Here is a 27750-nt window from a genome sequence, read left to right as displayed (position 1 = left end):
GTCAACCCTAATTTTCATCTTGCAATAACTAATATTAACATTAAAAGTACACTTTCATTATGGTTTTGTAACACACTTAAGTACGCTTTTAAAAACTACCCTTTATAATAATGTTATATAATAATGTTATGAATTTTTTGTTAAACCGTATTTAATATTTTTTATAATTTTTGTATTTATTTTATATTATTTATGCTTTTTTTATTGTAGTGTTGAAAATAATGTTATTTTGTGTATTTTATTACAAATGTGTAGTGACAAATAAAAGCTATATCTTATTTTACCTAATTCACCTCTACCACATGTGGGGGAACCCGGAGTACCCGGAGGAAACCCACGCAGGGAGAACATGCAAACTCCACACAGAAACGCCAACTGACCAGCCGGGGCTCGAATCAGCAACCTTCTTGCTGTGAGGCGACAGCACTACCTACTGCGCCACAGCTTGTGGCATCATATTCAAAAAGACTTGAGGCTGTAATTGCTGCCAAAGGTGCATCAACAAAGTATTGAGCAAAGGCTGTGAATACTTATGTACATGTGATTTTTCAGGCTTTTTATTTTGAATAGATTTGCAACAATTTCAAAAACTCTTTTTTACATTGTCATTATGGGGTATTGTGTGTAGAATTTTGAGGAAATAAAGAAATTTAGTCCATTTTGGACTAAGGCTGTAACAAAAAAAGTGGAAAAAGTAAAGCGCTATGAATACTTTCCGAATGCACTGTATATTTAAACAGAAATGGTCAATAACGTACACTATGATATACTATTTTTTCAGTTTGTTATCAATTTTGAATTACATAATGCAAACTTTAAATGTTCAAAACTTAGCTGCAGTTTAATAAATTGACTTTTATTGACATTCTTATGTGTTTGAAAGAATGTCAGTACCAAAAATGAGCAATGATCTACCACCACTTTCCTTTTTTGTTTCTTACAGTGTAAGAGAGTCTTTATTTTGGACATTTCAGCTCAGACTACAGTAAATTTAAAATATGCACTATATATGTATATAATAAAATAAACAATTGTTTCCCCTTCAAATTCATACCATGTTTAAGAATCAACCTTTAATTTTAAGTACATTTTCTCAAGCTATTAAAACAGTCCAGGGGTCTATGAGAGCCCAAATAGCACACAAGGGTTAAAAGGTGTCAGTGCCGGGCTCCAGGCGGATGGCGCGGCCCTTACCTGTCAGGTGCTGAGAGTGGGGGAAGGTGGCACTGATGGGGGACGAGGAGGGACGGTCCCGGCTGTACGCTTTCAGTACGTACTTCTCAATTACACCTCTGACCTCAGCCGGCTCCTCCCAGCTCACCTCCACGCTCGAACCATTTACACTGCCAACTCTGGAGGGAGGCAGCACACTTTGTGGAACTGTATAGGAAATAATAGGAGAGCGAGAGAGAGAGAGAGAGAGAAAAACAGGAGAGAGAAAGAGGCAAAGTAAGGGGGAGGAGAGCAACGAGAGAGGGTGAGAATCCAATTGGGAAGGAGAGAAAGTGTGTGTCAGGCCAAAGAAAAGCAGCACACACATTCCTCACTTTTAATAGACACAGTAAATCATATCTAACCATTAGCATAAATACAATTTATTAGAGTTGTAACTTTTTCAGCACTGATTTAATATGACTGTACATCCCGCGTTCATTCTGGGCTATATTTCACACCCATCAAGCGATGGACTTGCTTTCTCTCCAGGATTCACATTTTAGGGGGCATAAATAAAAGAGTCAAACATATGTAGAAATGCAACAAGCATCATTTATGATGTGTCACGGACTACAGGATCTCTTTACCACTCGTTTATACAGTCAAAACAAGCCAGACAGCGGACGTATGTGATATATCCACCAGTGGATCGCTGGTTTGACCTATAATGCGGAGTATACAAATTTGAGAAGGAAGAAGTTATGATTCATCATCTGAACCAACTGGAATGGTTTTACAAATTACCGAGGTGGTTTTAAGCAAATAACACTACTGCTGAACAGCACAACGTAAATGTGTAACTACTCTATACAGAAAAGAGGAAAGGAAATGTGACAGAATGAATGGGGAAGGAAATTGACCCTGTTTATTTTAATGCTACTTCTGGAGTTATTGGGAATGATTTATCAAGTGTATTCTTGATCTTTATTAAAATGGACTACATAGAAAATATCTATTTGGCCACAGATTTAATATTTTGTTGTATACGTTTTCTAATTAGTGTTCTGAATTATGAACTGCATTTTGTATATGAACCATTGTGTAAAAAAGAATTGCAGAGAGGGAGAAAAAGCATGAAAAAGTTAAATAGCTGTTTACAGAAAATAAAATAAAATGTAAAAAAACAATTTAATAAAATTAAACAAAATTAAATTAAAACAAAACAAAAAACAAAACAACTGTTATTATGTAAATGCTATTCCAAAAAAGCCAACTTAAAAATATTAAATATATTCATTTAAATTGCTTGGTATAAAAAAAACTAAAATACTCTAATATATATTCTAAAATATTCAATATAGCTATTTATGTATATATCTATAAGTCTACATATATATACATTATATACATACATCTACAATTAACTTTTAAATGGATAGATCCTCCAAAACAAAAATAAAATTCAATCACTATTTACTCTATTTACTATTTAATATAACACAAAAGAAGATGCTTTGAAGAAAGCTATGTTTTGAAGAAACTTGCAACCACTGATTTCCATTGTAGGAAATGTGTGTGTGTTCAAAAGAACTAAAAGTCAAAGAAATAAGTGAATGGTGAGTAAATAATGACAGAATATTTTCAAAGTTTTGGGTGAACTATCCCTTTAACCATCATTTTGCATACTTCAACATCTCAATATTAACACTACTCTCTCTCTCTCTCTGCCCCCTCCTTCTCTCCCTCTCTCAGCGTCTTCATCTGTAATAAGGCAGTGTGTGCGGTGCACGCTTTCACTGAGAGCGTCACGATAAGCTATCTGCAAGCACATCTCATCTTCTTGACTGCTACATATATTGTGCAGATAAGTATAAAATGGGTTGTTCTGAAAACTATGACACAAACAAATATCAGTATGGAGCCTGCAGTGCTGGCTACGTTGCAGGCCTTTTGGTCTCAGGTGAGGGAGTAAGAGAGTGTGTGCACAAAATAAACGACTGTAAAGTACAAATAGTAGCCTGAATATAAAGTTGCTGTGTTGGTTTTTTTGTAAAATAAGCATTCAAATTATATTTCAGTTCTGGGTATTATATTATATTATATTATATTATATTATATTATATTATATTATATTATATTATATTATATTATATTATATTATATTATATTATTTTACATTATATTATATTATATTATATTATATTATATTATATTATATTATATTATATTATATTATATTATTTTACATTACATTACATTATATTATATTATATTATATTATATTATATTATATTATATATTATATTATATTATATTATATTATATTATATTATATTATATTATATTATATTATATTATATTATATTATATTATATTATATTATATTATATATGGGGTGACATGGTTAGCACTGTCGCCTCACAGCAAGAAGCTTGCTGGTTTAAGTTCCGGCTGGGTCAGTTGGCATTTTTGTGGGGAGTTTGCATGTTCTCCCCGTGTTGGTGTGGGTTTCCTCCGGGTGCTCTGGTTTCCTCCACAGTCCAAAGACATGCGCTATAGGTGAATATGCATAGCCTCCAATTAGCTTCTACTGTACTTTACCTGTCTCTCTGCTCCGCCCACGCTGCCATGGCCCACCAATCCAACCTCCTTCTCCAGACGCCATCACTCTGTACAAATACTCTGTCCACAATAAGAAAAGAAAACTATGAAATGCATTGTCTCATATTAACAAATGGGAGTTATTTCAATGAACGCTTCAGTAAATCTGTTGTGCGAACACAAATGTTTCTCTCTCCATCTGAGCTCTACCTCTGCTATATTTGTCTGTGTGCATTAGCTAAGGTGCAGTTCTCAACAGTTTCGCAGTACTGCTGATGAAGGGAAAGCGGTGGCTGTTTTAGATATGACCTCTCCGCGCCCCTGGTGTCGTGTCTGTGCTGGACAATATTATGTTGTTCTTCTGTTCGGTCTTTACAACAACAAACCCTGAGCAGAAAGGACAAATCAGGCCAAACAATCGCCTGACACAGAGACGTGGCAGGCAACACGAGGCCAAAATAGCTGCGGGTCAATGAGGCTTGGCTACTGCGCTGCTGGGGATGTGCTTGCGAAAAAGGGCTCGGATGCTGCTTTTACCCGTGAAGGGCTGCAGTGTCAGGTCCTCTGTGCTCCTGTCTCTGCCCGTGTACACCAGAATGGAGTCGTTTCCCCTGCAGTTAACGCTGGTGTCAGCTGACAGGCATCCATCCAGATTGACTCTGACAGCACTGCTGGACACGGCCGCCAAGCTCACGACAGGCCCGCGCGCCAATCTAACATCCCTGATGCAGCCGCCAAAACCTGCGAGCGGCACAGAGGAGAACAGAGAAGAGAGACAAAAAGCGAAGGAGAGACAAAGATGCTTTCTGAACTAGGTCAATTGATCGAAAACAACAAAAAGTGTCAGTTAATTGTGGATTGAGGACATTTTTATCAGTTTTGATATACATACTATATACACTATATATATCGCCATCAGATTGGTAGTTTAAACCAGGTTAGTTGATTCATTATTGTAGAAAATATATTTGAAATGTATTATCCAAGTGGACACCCAAATGAATAAGACATTTAAAAATTAGAGAAAAATTCGATGTCGGTTTCAAATGTTCAATATATACATATATACATATACATATATTACATACCTATACATATATATATATATATATATATATATATATATATATATATATATATACATATATATATATATATATATATATATATATATATATATATATATATATATATATATATATATATATATATATATATATATACACACATATATATATATATACACATATATATATATACACATATATACATATATACATATACATATATATATATATATATATATACATATACATATATATATATATATATACATACATATACATATATATATATATATATATATATATACATATACATATATATATATATATATATATATACATATACATATATATATACATATACATATATATACATATACTATATATATATATATATATATATATATATATATATATATATATATATATATATATACACATATACATACGTATATATATATACGTATATATATATATATATATATATATATATATATATATATATATATATATATATATATATATATATATATATATATATATATATATATATATATATATATATATATATATATATATATATATATATATGTATATATATACATATACATATATGAATCAGTTCTGTCTGGTTCTTGAATCAGATTGGCTGATAGCCGTGTTATATTCTGCAAGTAACAGCACTCGTACCGCCTCTTCACCCTTCACTCTTGTGTATTACTCTGCCCACATACAGGACACTACAGTTTGACAATTATCACTGCTGTTGGACAACATAATGTACTTCTGAGGCTTTTTTAGTCGAGAATGTAGTTGTTTAGATTACAACAATGCCGTTTATTAGCAGTAAGGATAGTGCCTATTTTAAATATTCATAATTTCTGAGCATCAGATTCAGTGCATCGGCCACCATCAGCCTCTCTCAGCAGACCAACAAAAGTAACAGTTGACGTTCCGCCACACGATGGCAAAAGAGACCTATATATATCAATTTTACAATTTGCTGATTTTCAAGTTTAAAATAATTTTTGGTTATTCCTCAAATTATTCAAATAATATTTGTAATTTTAGTCAATTTACGTTTATCGAAACTAAATGAAAATATAAGCATTATAATGTTTGATTATGTATTTATTTGAAATAATTCACCACATTGACATCCCAGTTTGTTTAGTGTGCTTCGTTTTTCTGTTTCTTTTTTTTGTATTTGTGCTTTAGTATGCACACATATGAATTATAAAAATGTTCCTTATATCAGTTGGTTATAGTTGTCCTTTTGGAGTAGCCAGATTGTATTTCTATCATTACCATTCATTTATGCCAGATAAACCTGTAAGTATCTCACCATGCAAAAGGCTGTGTTTGTTCAGAGCAGGGTGTGTTACTCCAGGTGGGACGCCCCCAATATAAAGTGGAGAGCTGATGATGAGAGGGCCGCCCGTGGCCTTCCTCTCCTGTTCATACATGTCATTAAGGCCAGCGCTCACTAAATGTCCCCTCTTCAGGACACTCAAAGTGTTCCAGCCCCCGTCGCAGTAGGACAGACCCACCCATACACTCAACTCCACCGTCTGTTCACCCCAGCGCAACACCCAGAAGAGAACTCCACCCTGCAGCTCGGCCTGGATGACAAAAACACACGTGTATTTCAGCAAGAACAATCAGTTTTACAAATCTATTGTTTTAATTAATTATAGTTAAAACTAGCATGGACTGCAACATTGAGGTGGTACTCCAGTTGATCCAAGCAGGGCTATTATCATTCTAAATCACTGATATGAGACTTATGTTAACACTTTATTTTGATGGTCCATTTAATATTAGTAAACTGTCTGGTTAATATCTGTTGATACTGCTCCTACAACAGACATTTAACTCACTTTAAAAAACTTTGCAAGTACATGTCAACTTACACTAACCCTGACCTTAACCCCAACCTAACAGTCTACTTAGAATTCAATGAGAATTAGTTGGCATGCAGATGCAATGTAATATAATCCAACAAACGGACTATCAAACTAAAGTGTGACCCAATTTATATACACATACATCGCTGTAGTTTCTAGGAGAAATGAACACTAGGACTTCATAAGCACTAATCACTTTTTGTTCATTTCGAACAAAAACCTTTGATTACAAGAGCAGATTATTGACAAATAAGCCTTTTTTTTCATACTCTGAACTATATAAAGACCTTACTACATTAGTTGCATTATATCACTTATAAAAACAGCAAAAGCACAACAAAATTTTAAGAACTATCTTAAATGAAAACAGAAGAAAAAATGCTTCCAGCATTTAATACTACTACTAATAAGAATTTGTTTTGCTGATATAAATTTAGAATATTCATAACGAGAACTAATTGTTTGACAGCAGTTTAAGCATCTACAACTCTAGATGATGGATAGTAAAGCCATAGTAAAAATACAAACTGTGAATGTAGACTAAATTATTCAGCAACTGTTAGTGTTTTAGTTTGGGAAGGTCATTTTTTGAGAAAATGCCTCTGACGGTGAGGAAAAGAAGGACACCGATATAGTCTCAGAAAACATTTGACAGAAATCTCATTTTGCATGCTATGTTCATCAAAATAGAAATCTAATCTCAAGGCATGTTTTTTTCTAGGACATTACATTAATGTTTTCCTGTGTTTGTATATGGAAAAACAAATATTGAACACAATCCAGTTTTTTTTTTATCTCATGACTACATAATGTATAACTTTTTATATTTTTGAGCATGAAACTTCCCCTTTTACCACATTAAAGCCCAATGTTACCTAATTTGTGTTTGTAGCTTATTGGAGTCAAGAAATGTTACTATTTAAAGTTAGGTAGGTGTAAATGCCCGAAAGTGAGTGCTGGCTAGCAGGTTAGGTGTAACACCAGTTTGTTTTTCATTAAATAAAATGTATGAATTTGTGTATTATTACATTTGTTTCAGATTTGAGCAAACTTACCAAAATGAAGTCTTTCCCATCTATATCATAGGCAAACAACAGAAGAGCATTTAGCTGATCGGTTTTGAACTCAAATGATAATTCAAAATAATTGCCACCAGTGAGTATTTCCGGCTTGACCTTCAAAAACCCTGAATAAAATCAAGAAAAGAAACGAGTTAAAAAAATCTCAACATTAAAGGAGATAGTTCACCCAAATATGGAAATTTACTCATTATTCACACAGCCTACGGTGTTTCCAAACCTTTATGAGTTTCATAGTAAAAAAAAAACAAATACAATGGAAGTCAATGGTTAGAGGTTTCCAACATTTTTCAAAATAACTTCTTGTGTGTTTAACTGAACAAAAAAAGTCAATCAGGCTTGTGTGATGACAGAAGTTTTGGATCTACTCTCCCTTTAACTACAAAAAACCAGACCCCAAGAAAAAAGTACCATGTCCAAGGAAGTACGCTCCATTTTCAGAAACAGCAGGACAGCCCTCCCAGCTTTCATACGTCTCATGCGTTTCTAGTGCAGACTCCCAGTCCAGAGGTTCCCAAGCTTCATTAGTGCCACTGGATTTCTGAACCATGACGTCCCTCAAGCACCCAGCAAACCCCTGTTGCACCAGCTTTGCTTGTCCTGTATAGAGTATATGATATATTGTGTAATAAACACTTCTTGCTTCAGCTTTCTACTTCAGTTACATTCATCAGAATATTCAGAAAAGAATTACCAGCGTCTTGTCTCAGAATGGTGAAATTCTCTGGAATCCCTCCTATAAAGACGCCAGTGTTCTGCCCGATGATGGTGCTCCCACTTGTAGCTGATGCCGATCCTGTTGGAGGAAAAATATGACCTGATACCCCTGAACACGTGCCAATGCTAAATCAATACAATAATGTTCTTCTGGGACTGTTCCTGGCGAGCCCAATAATCAGAGCAGGGAACAGCAGTATTTTTAACTTTACTGTTTCAGTGTTGGGTACTCTTTAAAAACATTAAATACTGTACAATCTGAAATTTGTGATAACCAGTGTGTGCTTTAAATGAAATCAATTCACATTATTATATATGTCATATTTTATTCTATTATATTATTATATGTTATGTTTTTTTTTTTTCTATTATTTGTTTTGCACTGATAATTTCGATTATGGTTATATAATCATTTATAAATCTTAGTTATTCATTTAGTCCTCCATTTATTTGATTCATATTTTTAATTCATTCATGTTTATCATTTATTATATTAACCCATTTAAGCCCAACGACTACTACAGTTGCCATTTCCCTTTTATGAGTAATTTTCTACATGTTATCCATGTTTAATTTCTCAATGACATGCAAGCAAACAACCAAATAAAAGATTTCAAGAAAGAAAAAAAGGAATTGATTTACTTCCTATCACATGAGGCCTTCAATTTCTTACCCTTAAGTCCAGGATGCAAAATGGACGCAAACCCTCCCAGATGAACACAGTTTTCATGTTAATAAAAAAAAATTTTCGTTCACAAATATATATCAACATAATCTTGAAGGTCTCTAGATTCATCCAAATAAAATAAATCTTTTAAGAGATCTATAGTTTTTTGTACACTCTGTCAAAAGTTCAAGCGGCAACTATAGTTGCTGGTGAGGAATACCTTGTAAGTACATAAATAACGTGGAATTAGGGAATAATGTGTTAATAGGTTAACAAAAAAAGGTTATTGGTCTTGTTTAATTATGTTTGCTTTCATAATACCCTAAACAACCATTTAACTGTTATCTTTACTTTAAAGTAGCCTTTTTTGATACACAATTTGATATACAGCAAAATCCTCAGAGTAAAATCAACTTCTTCCACTGGCCCCACTCCAACAAAGAGTTAAAATAACACTGGAGCAGAGTTAAAAGTGCTGAGTGAAGCACTGAGGAAAAACATAAAACTACAACCAAATTTAGTCACAACCTTAGGCCCTGCTGTCCAAACAAACATGGGTTTTGTCTAAATTGCAGCTTTTCACTGTAACCCAATTTTTTCTATCTTTTTGACACACAGCAGTCTGTTGGGGAAACGAGTGTGTGTTTCATCACTTTAAGACAAAGCACTTTGTGCTTTCGTATTCATGAAATTTTAAGACAGATCATTTTCGGGGGGTTTATATCAAATGGTTTTCTAATTTTAAATATAATAAATGTGTTTATGAATATGAATTGATCTGTTGAAAGCAGTTGTTTTGAGTTAGAATGTCAAATGTTTTCCTCCTATTTAAATTTTACATTGAACGGTGCTTACAACATATTTGCCCACTGGCAGCTATAGTTGCTGCATAAAAAATATGATTTTCTTGAAAAAAAAAATCAAAAACCCAGAACATTTTTGCAAAACATGTTCATATAAGACACTATTAACAACGCTACATGCATGAAACCATTTGAAAAAATTTGGGCACAAATGGGTTAAATATTTGATTTGATTTCTTTATTTTATATATTTCAAATTACTTGTTCTGCTTTTCGTGCTTTTTCCATTGTTTAGTCTTACTTTGATGGTGTTTCCTGAAATTTTCCTCTCCACTGATACGAGATATGAGGGTATGTCTCTAATTCAAGGTTGGCTCAAAAGAAGTATGAGAGCACACCATTCTATTCAGATTATTCTATAAACCCTGCTCTTTTATTATCATCACTTCGTCTCCTGCTTCTGCTCTGGCTGACTTCCACAGTTGACCTCTTTATTGATTGTGGACTGCTAATTTAGTTGAATACTGGATAACAGGTTTGGGTATTGGAAACTCTGCTGACTTGTTGTCCAAATACCTGGAGAAACTGACATTTCCTGACAAAATCTGGCATCCGGGGCTATATCTTATTTATCTGAAGACTGTGATCTAACAATACTTCTACATTACTTTCCTTAAAGTAATTAAGTAACACATGTAGCTACTTCTTTACAAAAAAGTGACTTTAGTTAGTAATATATAACTTTTTTCCTCAACATTGACAGTTATATTCTGGTTTGAGTCGAGCAGATAAAGTCATATTACTCCAAAAGAGTGACTGAGATTAAGCAATCCTCCGTCTGGAGGGAAAAAAAAATCCCCTGAGACAGGAAGCTTCGCACCTCCAGTCTTAATTGAAATGTAAGTTCAGAAAAGCAGAAGCTTCTTTGGCCTAATTATTCTAATCACACAAAGAATGGCAACGATTAACCTTGATAATTCCTTCGCTTGAAATCTGTTCAAGTAGGGGCTTCGCAGGCACCAAATAAGCGAACAGGACAGGGTGAGGGTGAGGGTCTATGAATATCATATGTGTGTGCGCATTTACCACTGTATTGATTGTCCACAATGATTGTTCCCACGGCCTGCTTCCTGGTAGCGATCAGATGGTGCCACTGGTTGTCATTATAGCGTCTACCTCCATCGTTGCGAGGGCTGAGGGCCACGGCTGAGGCCTAGCATCAAACGCTGAGGGTTAATCACTTGCTCATCATGAACACAACGCACACACTGCACAAATGATGGCTGATCAGCAGCTTTAGGAGGAGGAGATGTTCAGCAGTTCAGCTTAGGGAGAAAAATGTATGCACAAACTAATGCGGCGTAAACACTTTTAGCATGAAAAAAGCATGCAGGATTTGCACAGTGAATGCAAGTAGGCTTAAGGTGATATAAAAATGTCTTGTTGCGATTAAAAGCTATTATCACGTTATACAGTATTATCAAAAGCTGCAAAAAAAGTTTACTTCAAGAGGTATAAAAAACAAAAATGACTAAAGTGTATTGCTTTATTGTGTGTTGATGTTCAGATTAAACTTTCAATCAGATTAAATTGCAAAAGTATTAAAGTTCAATAGGTAAAACTTTCTTATTAGTAAATGTTGCTTAATGAGTAAAAATTAACAGTAAGGAAAGGCCCGATTTATAACAATTACTCTGTTAATATTAGTTTAAAAAAACTGAAATGTAGTCATTATTAATAAAATGATTGCGCTTTATATCATGACTATGATTTTAACACATTATTAGGTATTAACTAAGCAATGGTGGAAAGAGTACTGAAAAATCATACTCGAGTAAAAGTACCATTACTTGCCAAAAAATGTAACGCAAGTAGAGTGAAAGTATCTGTTGTAAATAAGTAAAAAGCAGCCCTTTTTAAAGTACTTAAAAGTAGTGAGTATTATGCTGGGAAAGGTTGATGCGTTGTGTGTAAACGTAACATTCTGTAGTGCATTTAGTTTTGTCTGAGGCCATTTTGGTCGTCACACAGTAACCATCCGTCATCTTCTCATCAGTGACATTCAGTCTAAACAGTCTCTGGGTCACTGCGTGTAAAGTATCTTCTTGGACACTTTTAATGCTTCCAAACAATCTGCTGCATGCCTTAAGCTAGTTAAGTATGATGTGAGTTACTGTCTATGAGTGAGTTGATTGGACAGGAATTACGGGACTGATTCTAATTCCCATAGTCAGGAAGAAATAAAGTAGTGACTGCAGGCTGAAGGAAAGTAGAAGTAAAATTACAGATGATGCATTAAAAATGTACTCAAGGGAAACTGAAAGTTCACATTTTTAAAACTACTAAGTAAATTATAATTCTTGAGAAAAACTACTCAATTACAGTATTTTGAGTATTTGTAATTTGTTACTTTACATCACTGTAACTAAGTAATGGCTCGTTTCCACTGACTGGAACGGTACGATACGGTACGGTTCGGGTCGGCATGGGTCACCTTTATCCGGCTTGCGTTTTCACTACCAAGGGTACCCTTTTGGTGGGCGTGGTGTATTACAGAGTTTTAGTCAACGTCATTTTCGTTCGAGGAAATGTCTACAATAAAGCTGTACGGGTCGCTCGCATATCATATGAGAAGCTCTTCTCACAAAACAGATGCTTTACACACATAAATACTTGTGTAGAAATGTTTATTACCAACTTTTCTATGAACATGAGCTGATTATAACTGCAGACCAATGAAATAATGAGATACAATTAATAAAATTACAGTGTTAGATAAAACTTGTAGGCACAGTTACTAAGTAAAGAGTAAAGGTTCACCACAACTGGTCATGCTGACATACAGACAGAGCTAACTTTGACCAGTTACTATCCAGTAGGTGGATCTGTATAGGAGAAGTTGGAGAAGGAGTTGAAAAACTTGCAGTAGAATCCCTCTTGGCACAGAACTAAAGTCGTGGAGGAATTCTGCCCAGAGATAGGACATTCCCCAAAAGCAGTAAATTTCACGGGCTGGCACCATCAACATAAGATGGGGTTATTGTCCTGCTAAAATATGACATCATTCAGGTTCATACACTTAACAGCCTGACTGAGTGCTCTGCAGTGAAAGCACCGAGACACAAAGTATCGCATCTCCTCTTTGTGATGAAGATTTAATGATCAAATCAATATGTGTGTGGATGCTGAGGGAAGTCAGCCCTGTGATATGCTTACTGCGGGGAGAGAGAGAGGGAGAGATGGGAGGAAGAAACAGCTTCAGGGAGAAACCAGGACAGACACAACACTGCATTCCTATCCAGCCTCCCTTTGAAAGTATTCAATGGGGCTTCTTTACGATTGGAGATCAATTCTGTCACAACAACTAAAAGCCTTTCGGAATAAAATCATCTGCCAGCAAGTTTAACAGCTAACTTTAATTATGCCAGCCTAAAATGTGTTTACAAAATGTGTTTATTTCAGATGCTTGAAGACAAAAACATACAACATCAATCTCGTTCAGTGAGATGAAGACCCGTCAATGACATCACGACCTGAACATCTGATGTAACGTATGCATGTTTCAGTCACATGCTGAAAACATCAGCTTGGGAATCCTAATGACTGAACCCCAAACGATCAGTCACAGCGTTCATCCATTTTAAGAAAACATCGCAGCAATGCTAGAGGATATTTGCACCACAAATCATCCACTTGCATAAGTTAATTGCTAATTACGCTCATGAATTATCAATTGCGTTTCATTTCAAGGGAATTTTTTGGAGGTAAACATGCAAATGCTCCTGAGATACACTTAAAAAAATGGCCCATCCTAAAACAATACTCTGTCATTATTTATTCAAACATTTTTTTCTTCCTTGAAGCAAAATAAAGGAGAAATTCTGATATACTGTATAGCCAATTGCATATAGCCAATTGCAAAATATATGGCAAAATATATAGCCAATTGGCAATTTAGCCTTAAGCTAAAACAATGCATCATAAAAGCATGCAACATAAAAAGTCTAATATAATTTGGGAAACCAACTTAAATCAATCAATTAACACTGAAAGTATCCTTCAGCAGACTTTTAACCATTACTAATTGCTCAATTTTAACTGAAGAGATAACTTAAAGTACTGGATCAGTCAACATAGGCCCATTCTGAAAACTTAGCCCTATATACATTTCAGGAGACCACACATTATATAGCCAGAAGTACGAAAGGCTGCACTTAATTTTTAAAATGAAAGCTACAGGGCAGTATGACGTCGTTCCTTTTCATGCTTACCAGCTGACCGCTTGCCTCTGTATTGACGCTTTCCCACTGATACTAGTTTGTCCAGTTAGCTCGCCATGTACGTCAGTGGACTTCAGATACAGAGCGAAGTTGACCACGATGACGGGGTTCGAGACCGGTGAGGAAAGATTCCATAAAGCGGATATGACAAACAGAATCCAAAAAAATAAAATAAGTAAATAACAGGGTGAGAATGTGGTAAAATGTGGTAGAATTTCGGGATTGCTTTTAAAACTGTCGGTTGGGTTTAGGGAAGTGGGTGGGCGGGTCAATCTGTGCTTTTGAAAACACTATCGGTTGGATTTAGGGAAGGAGGAGGATGGGTCAGTCGATTGGTCACTCAGTCAGTCAAACAGTCAGTAAACAGTGACCTCTGGTGTATTTACACGAGAACAGCAGGCACGAATTGCAATCGCGAGAGAAATTTGAAATATGAAAAAGCATACACAGCGGCCTGGTGGATTCGCAAAAACAAAAACTGCAAAAAACGTAGCTCATGGGACGTATTTGACGGTCTCCAGAAATGTATATAGAGGTATGTTTTCAGAATGAGCCTTGGTTGGGATCAGTCTAAATCAAAAGCAAACCTAAACACTGATTAATTCAAACTAGAATGATATAACAATAGAATGACACGATAGAAAGATGAATCATGAATCATATTAGTGAAATTAAACTGATTTCATTCAATCTCAAATGAAGGAATGAGAACAATCTAAAAAAAAACCATTTTGGAGTGGATTTTGTATCTGTTTCTTGGCAAATCATTCCCTTGTTCAACAACAACGTTATACACTAAAGCAAGCAGAAAGTATAACAATCATAAAAGTCTCCAATTAAAGGTGCAATAGGAGATCTTGCCTATTGATGCTGGCATGCAAACATTAGTCTGATAGAACTGAAAGCCTATGTCCCACCCCGAAAATCACCATTCAAAGCCACTACACTGTTTGCCACTACATTCAAGATCACTACAATACAACATGTAACATTCACCAGAGAGACAACTTTATAGTACAGCTAGCATTTATAATACCAAACTTAAAAGACAAGGTGCATTGTTGATGTTTGCCTGCCATTCTGTGTCTAACCATGTTCATAACACGCATATGACATAATCCTTTACATATTTTAACATCCACGTACGGTAAAGTTTAGCCTGATGGTTTTAACTGGAGTGTTTTAATTTTCTTGGTCCTACACATTCCATAGAATATTAAAATACACATAAATTCATTTGAATGTAATGTAATGTGTATTTATATAGCGCTTTTATCGTGTATGGCCATACACCCAAAGTGCTTCACAATCATGTGGGGTGGGTGGGCTCTCCACACCACTACCAGTGTGTATTATAGAGTTGGATGATTTGATGGCAGCCACAGGACAACAGCGCTAGGGCACTTACCACACACCAGCTATTGGTGGAGTGGAGAGACAGTGATAGAGCCAATTCGGTGGATGGGGATGATTGGGAGGCCATGATGAGAAAGGGAAAATAGAGAGAATTTGGCCAGGACATTAACAGCAACCTAGTTTTTCCATCTGGTCTCCTATCCAGGTACTAACCAGGCTCAGCCCTGCTAAGCTTCAGTGAGTAACCGGTCTTGGCTGTAAGGTGATATGGTTGTGGCTTCCTTTAAAGAAATGGCTTTATTTAATGATTGTTTTCAGGATGCAAAGACTTTCAGCCAGCATAACAAAAAATGTTTCTGAAGACAATCACCTACTGCACCTTTAAGTTATCCTATGACTCTCTTGGAGGCTTAAAGGCCCCTCAACCCCTGGTCCACTTCAATAAACAAAAAAGCAAACAAAAAAACAATTAGGAGAAACGGTTTCGTCGATATTCCTGGAGATCCCGCGAATACTCACTTTAACCATAAAAACTAATGGCCAATGGAAAAGCGTGAGCATGGGGAAAAGAATTTACACACTAACACTCCAAACAGTTCATTAAAGATCTGTTCCACAGCAGTTCTATAGAAGCTGCTATAGGTTTTGGTGATGTAGTGCATGTCATTAACACAGTGAGCAGCATACTCTTGCTTAATAGCCCTTGAGTTTGTTTAAGATGAAATGGGCGCTGTCCGTGGTACTAATGCAACTAATCATGCCCATGGGCCTCGGAGAGACCTTCTCTCCTCACTGTATGCCTGGAAACCACTCATCACTCGCTTATCTCTGAGAGACCCCGATAAGGAGACGTTTGGATAAAAAAAACAGCATCATTTGTGACAGCCTTTACAGGAACTAAATACGCTTTCATGAGACAGTGTTTCATAAAATGCTCATTAATTTCATCATTAGAAAGAGTGTGTGGGGAAGCATACCAGTTCCCTGTGTCACGCTCAATTAGCATCCCATGGTGCTAATCCCATTAGAATTGTTGAATTCGTTAATGGGGGAACTAATGGGCATGCTATCAGGGGACATTAATTGGGCATGACACCACTTTTAGTTATAATTATCAAACTACCCCGACAAAATGTGTTTACGAATGCAAAACCGGCAATATTCGGCAATGGCGCTTATTGGTGGGGAGAGTTTCTCGGTGGTCTCCTGGACACTTATGTGAAATCATCTTTCATGATTGCTTTCATCATCAGAGCAATAGAGTCAACCCTGCATGCTAGTGCCGCAGCGTGCATAATTAGCATGCTATTGCTGTTCTCACCCAATGTCTGCGGGTAACGAGTTAATTGGTCTTAAACACTCTTTCAGTTGAAGTTTTTTTTTTTTTTAGAGAAGAACTTGATAGTCCATCCATCAAAATGCACACTTTTTGTCTGAAGAAGTTATTAGTAGAGTAGATAAGTAGATATAACCATCCTGGTTGGTAAGATAAGACAATAATTACTTTCATGTTATTGCTAATGCGCAAATGGTCCACACTAAAATTATATGCGAAATATAAAACACTAAAATCAGTTATGGGAAAGTTAATTTAGGCATTACAGCATTACATACAAAATACATTAGGTTTAAATTTGTACTTTCAACAGGCTGGAGTTAAGTTAGGAAACACATTTTTTTTTTTTTAAACATTCTTTAAACATTAACTAAGACAATTTACAATGACAATACTGTCTGTTTACCATCTGCTGTCACTTTATTTCGATGGTCATCAAAAAAACATACTACAAAAACTACAAAAAAATCATACTACGTATCAACCATGGTATCAACTTATTACTAACCCTAATGTAAAAGTGTACTAATGCTCTGAATTTGTTGAGATGTAGTGGGAGATGAAAATATATACAAATAAATGTACATATAAAATGCATTATAAAGTCCAAAATAATCAACTAAATAAAGTGTAGCTTTTAATAATGTCATATAGCAAACTTAATTTAAATGTTAAAACAATAGACACATGCAATTAAATATCCAGTGTCGGAGATGCTTAGGTCAATGGGTCACAAAAAGACAAGAAAACCAACGATATCTCACAGTAATTCGAAAAATTTTAATTCAGTGGCTAATTCATGTGAATTCATAACGTACAATATAGCACGATTGGCTTATCCTCCAATGATGGTTGAGTTTAGGGGTGGGTTTTGGTGTCATGTCTCCTTTAAAAATCGTACATTTTTTAAATTCTTGTCAGAGTCACTAAACTGACAAAATGTAAAATAGTTACGTTTCCTCGTGAGATCAGGCTGAAAGGACACATTTCTGTTCACATTTGGTGTCTCTTTTGTCTAGATTTCTATGAAGGGAGGGGTCTACAGTTAGTAGAGGTGTGACGAGATGCCTACTCCACGAGACAAGATTTTTAACCCATTTTTAAGAAGCCTACGATTCAACTGAAAAAAATAAATAAATAAATAAAAAATAATAATAATAAAAAATTCACAAATTGCAAAACTATTTAGGTGCTTTTTTTAAGCATCAACTTGTAGTTATTTTACTTCAATTTTAATGAATTCTGTGCTGTAAAGGACAGCAAAATATTTTAGTAATATGTGAATGGGAAATATACTTTTATATATAATTTTAAATATTAGCAAAATACTTGCTAATATATGAATGCAAAATAGATTTTTAATCGAAAAAAAAAAAAAAAATCACAAAATGTAAAACAATTTAGGTTTTTTTATTGTAATGAAAGGTATTTTATTTCTATTTTAATAAATTGTGTGCTGTAAAGGACATGCAAACACTGCTAAATATATAACTATAAACTCTACTGACTGACTTCACATGTGAAATCGAACTCCTTTCAACATATTAAATTAGAAAATCATGTAATTTTTGGTATTTAATTTAGATTTTTTCAGGAGTTTTTCTTTCATTCAGCAACATTTCATTTCATTCATGAGTTTCATTCATAACTCAGATTCAGTCTGAGTTAACGTTGTGTGTGTGTGTTCGCTTAGAGATGCGTGTGCCTGTGGTACTTTACTGACTTGGTATTGGAAGAGAATAGTGTCAAACAGCCATGCGTGTATGTCTTATCCTGTCGCAAAATGTGGCTAAAAAGTCCTTCACAATTGTAATAGGTGTTTACATGTCTGTACTGCACTTCAATAATGTGACTGAAATATAAATACTCCACATGTCTTAATTCCAATTGTGTTTATGACGATTATGGCTTTCAGCATATCTAAAGTGCTATTCCTTTGCATGGTTATGAAGCGTGGTTAATGTGTGCGGCTGCACTTATAGCCTCTTTTGGACGCGACAGATGCTGAACTCATGTAACTCGCTGTTTCGTCATACCTGACCAAGTAAACGGAGTGACGCACATCAGAGGCAGCTTGGGTTGCCAGGTGTGTGCGCAAAGCACTTGGTGTGCGGTTTAAATCCAATCCTGCCTTCAATCTTTAGTGCTAAATTCAACCTCATAACAATTCACAAAACAACTTTTCACCTCAACGAGAAATCTGGGTAACACTTTATTTTGATGGTCCATTTGAGTATTAGTACACCGTCTGCTTAATATTTGTTGGTATGCTCCTTGAACAGACATTTAACTGACTACAAAAAACTTTGCAAGTACATGTCAACTTACACTAACCCTAACCCAAACCTAACAGTCTACTTATAATCTAATGAGAATTAGTTGGCATGTAGATGCAATGTAACTTAAATTCAACAAACGGACCATCAAAATAAAGTGTTAACAAAATCTTGTTGTAATTTAATCTCACGAGATCTCGTCATACGAGATCTAGTCACATCCCTAAGAGTTAGGTTTATAGTTAATGACAGTCAGGTGTATGGACTTTATTTATAGTAATATATTAGTACAGTCAAATGCCTAGTCAAAATATTTCAGACCCCTGTAGTTATTCTTAAAAAATGTTTTGAATAGAGATATAAATATTCCTAGCACTTCACTTTTGGCCACTTATAGTCAACAGAATGTCTACAAGGGACTGTCAAAATAAAGAGTTACCAAAGGCTTTTTATAGCGTAAACAAACACAGCAGTCCATGACCATGATGTACCTGAGGGTCGAAGAGGAAGTACGGGCGGCCGTTGTGTATTTGCAGAGCGACATACTCCTCCTGTTCTCTAGGGGAAACTGCAAACAGCAGAAGCCCCTCCTCAGCGCGTGTCCGGAAACTCAGCCGCAAGCCTGGAGAGACAGTCAATGGTGACAGACTGTTTGATCAAAACACTGTACAGAAAACACTATATTTAAAAAAAAAAATGCATGAAGATTGTAAGAGCAAATGACAGAATAAAAACACCCAGAAGTGTGAGAAACTGAGCTCTAAGGATCCAGGGTGATGCCTGTGAGAACAAAACTACCCTCTAAAGGCTTTATCCTAACAGAACCACTTTAAAAAAAAATAAGAACTGTTCTTAGTAAAAACCTTCCACCATCTGACCTAAAAATCAAACGTAAAAAAAACACCTTTGAAGTGATATCCTTCTTCAATATAAGTTCATTAATATGTTGAGGGCTGCGAGTACAAGCCCACTCAAATACAGACTGCTTAGATTAAAAAGATTCAGCTTAATCTATCTTTGAATCTCCAGTGGATTGAAGAGGTTGTATGTCTGGTTGACCTCATGTAGAGCAGCAAGATGTTTCTTCAGGCTTCAGATCTATACAACTGATACAGGGATTATACCATCTGAATACCAACCCTACAGGACGGACTTTGTATGCTAGAGTGCACAAGGAAACTACTGGCCTGATAAAACTATTATATTTTATAGGACGCATTAAAATGATCAAAAGTGACAGTAAAGACATGCCATAATTTAAAGATTGGAATTTCAAATAAAGCTCTTTTGAACTTTCTATTTGGAAATGTTCTGATACAAAAATAAATTACTTAAGTCCTTAATTTCAAACATATTTGAATGGGAAAGTCAGCCTTTTTTGTCAGTTATGTAACAACTCTGCACAAGGTACTTATTTGTTCTGGAAATGTCCCCAAATTGTATTGTTCTGGTCCAAGGTACTAGACATAGTATCAGATCTAATGAGAGCTCAGATTCAAAGTGACCCATTACTCTTTCTCCTGCTCGATGATTCATCACACTCTTTATACATCAACTGAAGGAGGATTCTGATGTTCTGACTGCTACAAAAAATTATCCTGAAACTATGGATGGATCTTGGAATCTCAACTTACTGGACATTATTATTTTGAAATATACCACAAGCAAAATAAATAGCGCCAGCAAGAAAACTGTACATTTTTTGTACAATATGAGACAGTATCAGACAGGTTTCAATTCTGATTTCGTATATATTACTACTGTTTTATTATAATGTAGCTTTCTGCTGGGTGGATCTTTGGCTTTGTTGTTTTTGTTTCTAAATCAAAAATGTTCAATAAATAAAGAAAAAATAAAACATATTCTGATGATCTTAGAATGCACAAGCAACTACTGTAATGATGCTATGCCCTCACAAGAATAAAAATCACATTTTAAATCATCTATTTAATTATCGGGTATTAAAGTACTGTACACAGTTTGGGGGCTAAACATTGGGTTTGAAGTCACAGTTCTTTATGTTTTGGTACAAAAGAAACTAAACATAAAATGACTTATTTTAAAACAAACAATAGTTTAATGATCACATTGTGGCTCTGTTTTAAATTAAACTGTGGTGTTCATGGTTTTTGAAAGATGTATGGTGTTTCTTCCCAAAAGCAACAAAACAAAAAGCTTCTTGATTATTGCAGAGAAGAAGTGCTATATAATATTTAATAATTAATGCTATAATCATGGATCAACTGAAATAGCATTCAGTAAACATTTAAAGTCAGTGTGAAATCAAGATTTACAATGTTTATTTTTTAGGTGAACAATTAATACATTCCATGCAAGTTAATAGACAGATTTTTTATTTTTGTAATCTTTAAGCAATTTCTGGATATTTGCTTGACCATTAAGAGTGACTGTCCTTCTCTTTTGACATCTGGTTGACAGGTTCAACCACAATCTATTTAATCACACTCCTCTAACCATTAGTTTGCTACTAGAGAATGATATAGTATACAAAAAAGAAAGCCAATATTCAGTTTCGGTTGGAATTAGATCGACATACTGAAATATAAGTCTCAGCAATTTCCGCTTCACACAGATTTAATATTTGGGAATAAATATTTTAAAACTAAGATATACAAAACTAAATGCTTCAAATGATGCGCCACATATGCAGTGGTCAAAAGAGTGCTGTATTTGATCATTGTGTTCCAAAACCAAAAGGCTTTTCAGTATGTTAGTATGTTAAAGTACAAATGAAATCAAATCTAACCATATGATTTTGTTAGCTCACATTGTTAGTTTTGTGGTGAACAATTCATCTGTGCATGTCAATAAGAAAAAAATACCCTTGTAATCTTTAATTGAAATCTGAAAATGCACTTCCTGTTTAGTTTTTTTCAGTTAAATTGTCAGATTACGTATGTCTTAGGATTTAAATGTGGCTAACCTACGCATCCACAGCCCTCCAAATGTCAGTTTTGACAGTAAACAGAAATGGTGAGCGGGAGGTGTCTGTTAGGTTATAATAACTCTTCCTGAACCCTTTTCCAGATGTTTGAGTAAAATGCCTACTTTACTACATCCATTCAGCTCGCAGTAGAAAAAACAAGCCCCGGCCACTGTTTTGGCATGTAATATATTGTTTCTCAAGGAACTGTCTCACAATGTGAAAAAGAAAAAAACAACTGGCGTAGCTTCCGGTTCATGTGGACTTTAACTTTCAATTCAATTCCATTCACCTTTATTTGTATAGCACTTTTACAATGTAGATTGTGTCAAAGCAGCTTCACATAAATGATCATAGTAAATTGAAATAGTGTAGTTCAGTTTTTAAAGTTCAAGTTCAGTTCAGTTTAGCTCAGTTCAGTGTGGTTTAATAATAACTACTGAGAGTCCAAACACTGAAGGGCAAATCCATCGATGCGCAGCTCTACATATCCTGAACCAAGCCAGCTAGTGACGACAGCGGTGAGGAAAAAAAACTTCACCAATTGGCGAAAGTGAAGAAAAAAACCTAGAGAGAACCAGGCTCAGATGGGTACGACCATTTCTCCACTGGCCAAACGTCTTGTGCAGAGCTGCAGTCTAAGCACCGGAGGCTGGAAGCTGGGCCTCAGAGAAGACTCGGCTGTCCCTGTAGCGTCACAGGAAACAGTCTCATGCTCTCCACTCCTCAATGACCACCACAGCCGCTGCTCAAGATACGTCCTGGTCCAGGATTATGGAAACCTTGGGATCATCTCGTCGCTGGTCTTGGATTGAATCAGTGGCGCTGTGTGGTCTGAGGGTCTCGGGATGAGTATCCCCAGGTGGAAATACAGAATAAAGAGAATAATTAGCATAGCTGCTGTTCATAGTGTATATAAATGAGATGAAGAAACCTTTGTGGAGCACATTCATGTATCATAGAGCTAAGTGATGCACTGAGTGTATGCTTTACTAAAAAGATAGGTCTTTAATCTAGTTTTTAACTGCGAGAGTGTGTCTGAGCCTCAGACGGTATCAGGAAGGCTATTCCAGTGTTTAGGAGCCATAAATGAGAAGGCTCGACCTCCTTTACTCGACTTTGCCATTCTAGGTACTACCAGAAGCCCTGAGTTTTGAGATAGCGGGTTGGATTGTAGTGAGACAGAAGGTTGGTTAGATAAACAAGAGCTAGATTATTTAAAGCTTTATAGGTAAGAAGCAATATTTTAAATTCAATACGAAACTTAACAGGCAGATAGTGCAGGGAGGATAAAATTGGGGTGATATGATCATATTTCTAGACCTGGTAAGAACTCTGGCGGATGCATTTTGTACTAGCTGAAGTTTATTAATAGAGGATGCTGGGCAGCCAGCAAACAGAGCATTACAGTAATCCAGCCTTGAAGTCATAAAAGCATGGACTAGCTTTTCTGCATCTGAGATGGATAGCATACTTCGTAACTTAGAGATATTTCTCAGATGAAAGAAGGCCGTTTTTGTGACATGGGATACATGATTTTCAAAAGTTAAATTGCTGTCCAATATGACACCCAGATCTTTTATAGTAGAGCTAACGCTAACTTTGTATCCCTCCAACTGTAGGTCGAGTTGTGAGATCTGCTGTGTACAAGATTTAGGCCCAATAAGTAATAATTCTGTTTTGTCTGAGTTTAAGAGAAGAAAATTGTTGGTCATCCAGTCTTTAACATCTTTAATACACTCAGTTAACTTAGACAGTTCAGACGTCTCATCAGGTTTAGTTGAAATGTATAATTGAGTATCATCTGCATAGCAGTGAAAGCTGATCCCATGTCTTCTAATAATGTCTCCCAGGGATAGCATTTATATTGTAAACAGCAAAGGGCCTAAAACTGATCCTTGAGGCACCCCATACTTTACTGGGCTGACTTGTGAAGGCTGTCCATTAATATTCACAAACTGGTAACGGTCAGCTAAGAGTTATCAAATATTTGCATTTCATAAAAACAATATACTTATCAATCCCTCACTAAAAACAGCGGAAAGTGAATTACTGTACATAAAAATCCGAAGCCCTACAGTACATGCTATTTTCATTCCATTACCCACAACATGAATTTCACATGACCCCACATGTCCCTAATATATGTTTATATGTATTTTCTTACCATGGCATGAGCAAAGAGCAACTAAACGCGACCTTTTAAAAAGGTGCTCAGTAAAGAACAGCAAAAGCTCTTGTCTCATGTTGACCAGACAGTCTCAGTCCTGTGGAAAGTGTTGGGGGAGAACCTGGATCAGAAGTTGTAGGTTCAGCAGAGCAGATCTCTCTGGGGTGATCAGCTATTTTTTGACAAGTGCTTCACATCCATCAGAACGTCTGGTCCATTACAGGAGAGGGAACGTGGAGGCTAAAGGGACATCTGTGGGATTTGGGATCCCAGTGGAGCAGCGTGGCTCTGTACGCACTGACAGGCCTGTCCAGAAAAGCTGTGGTCAGAGGTCTCTCAGGCGCAGGGCTGGTCTGAGCGGGGCTGATGAGGAATGAGATTCACCTCTGTGGGTCTCAAGACTCGCGCTAAGACATGGGAAAGATGTGAAGCACTTTTACATGGGGACTGCATCAGCACTTTAGCACTTCAGGCTAATGCATCCAGCAAATACGGACAGGCTGAAAAATATGTATACACTGTTACTGTAAATTCTCGATTTCTGGGATTTTCTGCATTTATTAGGAATGGAATTGAGTAAAATGTTAATATCTGTTTTATATATTATAAATTTAAAAAATTTTTTAATTTAAATGCAGTATATTTTTAAAAAAGGTATTTTTCCTCCTCTAAATATGATCTTTTTGTTCAGTAACTCACCTGATGTTAAAGAGCCCCTATTATGGGCTTTTGAAAATGACCTTCCATGCAGTGTGTAACACAGCTCTAGGTGAAGTGAAATATCCAGTTAAGGGTTAAATCTGAAAGGGTACCATGTTTAAAACTATTGATTCATCTATAAAAGAGTCGACTCAGAGTGGTTCGAATGAATAGCCACGGCATTGAATCTTTAGCCATGTTGGCATGACGTCGATATGAAACTCAAGCCCCGCCCATTTGTTGAGCATACAGACCTGGGAACATTGAAACCCCCGGCCCCGACCACAAACACTGTAGAAAGAAAAAAAATAAGACAAACACTGTAGCAGATTCCAGTTGAATCATGTTGTGCTCTGAAGTGTGAGGGGAAAGTTAGGGTTATTTTCCCTACCCAAAGATGAGGCTGTGAAGAGTCAGTGGTTGAAGTTTATTTTTGCAAAAATACCTCAGCATTATAGCCTCAGCCTTGTGTCGTGTTCTTGTCATTTTTCAGACGAGTGCTTCAGCAATCTATATGCTTACAACGGGGGATTCATCGGCCGTTTGTTAAAGGAAGGATCAGAAAAGATTAATAATGTATGGGACTTTGTTAGAGCTTGACAGGAACTTTACAGTACACAGTTCACGGATCAGTTTCTTCATTTCACAAGTGGAAGTAAGGGTGATTAAAATGGTTGCCACCTTGTCTTCTCTAGCTTGCAAATTATGTAGTTGTGTTTTATTACCTGTAACTGCTTGTAGTGTATATGGTTAACTCTTTATATTCTCATATCGCATCTAAAACCACGTTAAAAACGCGTCGCGTGCAGCTTTATGAATTTAAATGTGTTGGTGAGCTCACGCTCCTCTGCCGTTTGTCGTTGCTATGGCCACCGTCAGCTGTTTCTACACACGTGCGGCAGTTAAGTTTTAAAATAGTGTGGATTAATACTGAATGTGTGTCATTGTTTTTACTTATGGTTAGGAATAGAGCAATTTGCTGCTGTTTAACTGCGTTGCTTTAATGCACTCCTGCATTGGGCTCACACATATACTCTGCACTCTGGCTACTTCAACAATGTTGATAAGTCGTGGTGGGCATTTCTCTCTGTCTCACGCTGAAGGCAGTCGACCAACCACAACAGACTGGGTCATCAGAACAATCATCGCAGATTAGCCTCACGCAAAGGAGGGGTTTGTGAACAAATGAATCACTGAAGGAATCATATGGAACTTGTTAGGATAATTAGGTCAAAATAAATGCATATTATAAGACAATGAACGTGTTTTTTGACCTTGCATGCATATCAGCCTGTTGTTGGAGACCCCCAAAACCAAAATATGACCCTTTATTGCATAATAGGAGCTCTTTAAAATAGTGGATATGTATTGTCTAAAAAATTTAAATAAACATGCTAGAACAAGTGACAGCTTTTTAATTTAAAATCTGGCAGAAATATCATAATAACTATAAATCATAAAACTAAAAGGTTCAAGTTGTCTATTTTTTCCATAGCTGTTTATACTATATACACACTCAAACACATTATATTGTATATTTCCTATAGAATCATTCTTTTTAACAAACTCGCTTCCTTTTAATTGAACAATTCTTAGAAAAGAAAACAGCATGCGAGGGAATATTTGCCAGTTTGTGGATAATGGAAACTGATGCCAAACACGTTCATCCCAAAATATTTTTCTCTGCCAAAAACATCATATCAGCTATAAGTAAAACAAACAGGGCTATTTGGATTTAATCTGCTTAGTACATAACCTGAATAACTTCAGTCATGTTAGTAATATTGCGGCATTAATCAAGTTGTTGCGTATTAATGAGTTTTCAGGAAATGCTAATTACTGTCATAGATTCTGCAGCACCCCATTAAATATACAAATTACAGAATTAAAGAGCCAGAGCTTTTCATGATTAATCTTTAAATGGGGAAAAACTAATGATGTCTGTACAAAGTTTCCCTCTACTTTCCACTGACTGAGGCCGTTTGACAATCAATCAAATTAATTAAGGAAAATAATTTGTATCATTTAACATTTTGTGCTACAATAGCATGTAGTCTTTGAAAATTGCTTCATTCGCCATGTACTACTGCCTTCCCATTTGGAAAATGTACATTTCTTGATTGTCACTCGATAGAAATATGCTGACAAAAAAAACGAAGGCATGAAAAAGTAAGGAATAAATAATTACAATAATAATAAAATATGTATACTTTATAGACAATAAGCAAACAACATGACCCTGGAACAATAAAATAAAATAAAATAAAATAAAATAAAATAAAATAAAATAAAATAAAATAAAATAAAATAAAATAAAATAAAATAAAAAATGTTATTAAAATCTAATAATAAATAAAATTAAATTTAACAAAAATGAAAAAAAATAATAATAATTTTATTTATTTAGATAATAAATAAATAAAAAAGTAAATTTAATTTAATTAGATAAAATTTAACTAAATTATATTAAATTAAATAAAGCACACATTTAAAACAGGAAAAACAAGACTCCTGTTATAATTCAAAGACGATGAAAAGTCAATTCACCTCAAGTATATTGCATTTTTAATCTCATTTTTACTTTGATTTGTTGGGACTTGCATCCTTTAACAAAGTCATTTGAAGCACAAGATTAGATGACCATTGATTTAGCTTAATTTATTGCTTTGGCTACATTTCAATACAACACAACGTAT

General features: G+C 35.4%; 1 protein-coding gene across 1 annotated transcript in view; it reads right to left on the bottom strand.

Moving 5' to 3' along the window:
• Positions 1 to 27750, bottom strand: part of ush2a (Usher syndrome 2A (autosomal recessive, mild)) — a 445979-nt gene that overhangs the window by 294467 nt on the left and 123762 nt on the right. Inside the window, 9 exon segments of the mRNA XM_056477496.1 lie at positions 1195 to 1380; positions 3757 to 3837; positions 4294 to 4497; positions 6166 to 6442; positions 7783 to 7913; positions 8218 to 8406; positions 8501 to 8602; positions 11080 to 11206; positions 19733 to 19863. Coding sequence (XP_056333471.1) covers positions 1195 to 1380; positions 3757 to 3837; positions 4294 to 4497; positions 6166 to 6442; positions 7783 to 7913; positions 8218 to 8406; positions 8501 to 8602; positions 11080 to 11206; positions 19733 to 19863 — 1428 coding nt within the window.

Source organism: Danio aesculapii, chromosome 17 (genome assembly GCF_903798145.1).
Source record: "Danio aesculapii chromosome 17, fDanAes4.1, whole genome shotgun sequence".
Lineage (NCBI taxonomy): Eukaryota > Metazoa > Chordata > Actinopteri > Cypriniformes > Danionidae > Danio > Danio aesculapii.
Note: the sequence above shows the minus strand (reverse complement) of the source record. Positions and strands in the feature narration are given on the sequence as shown.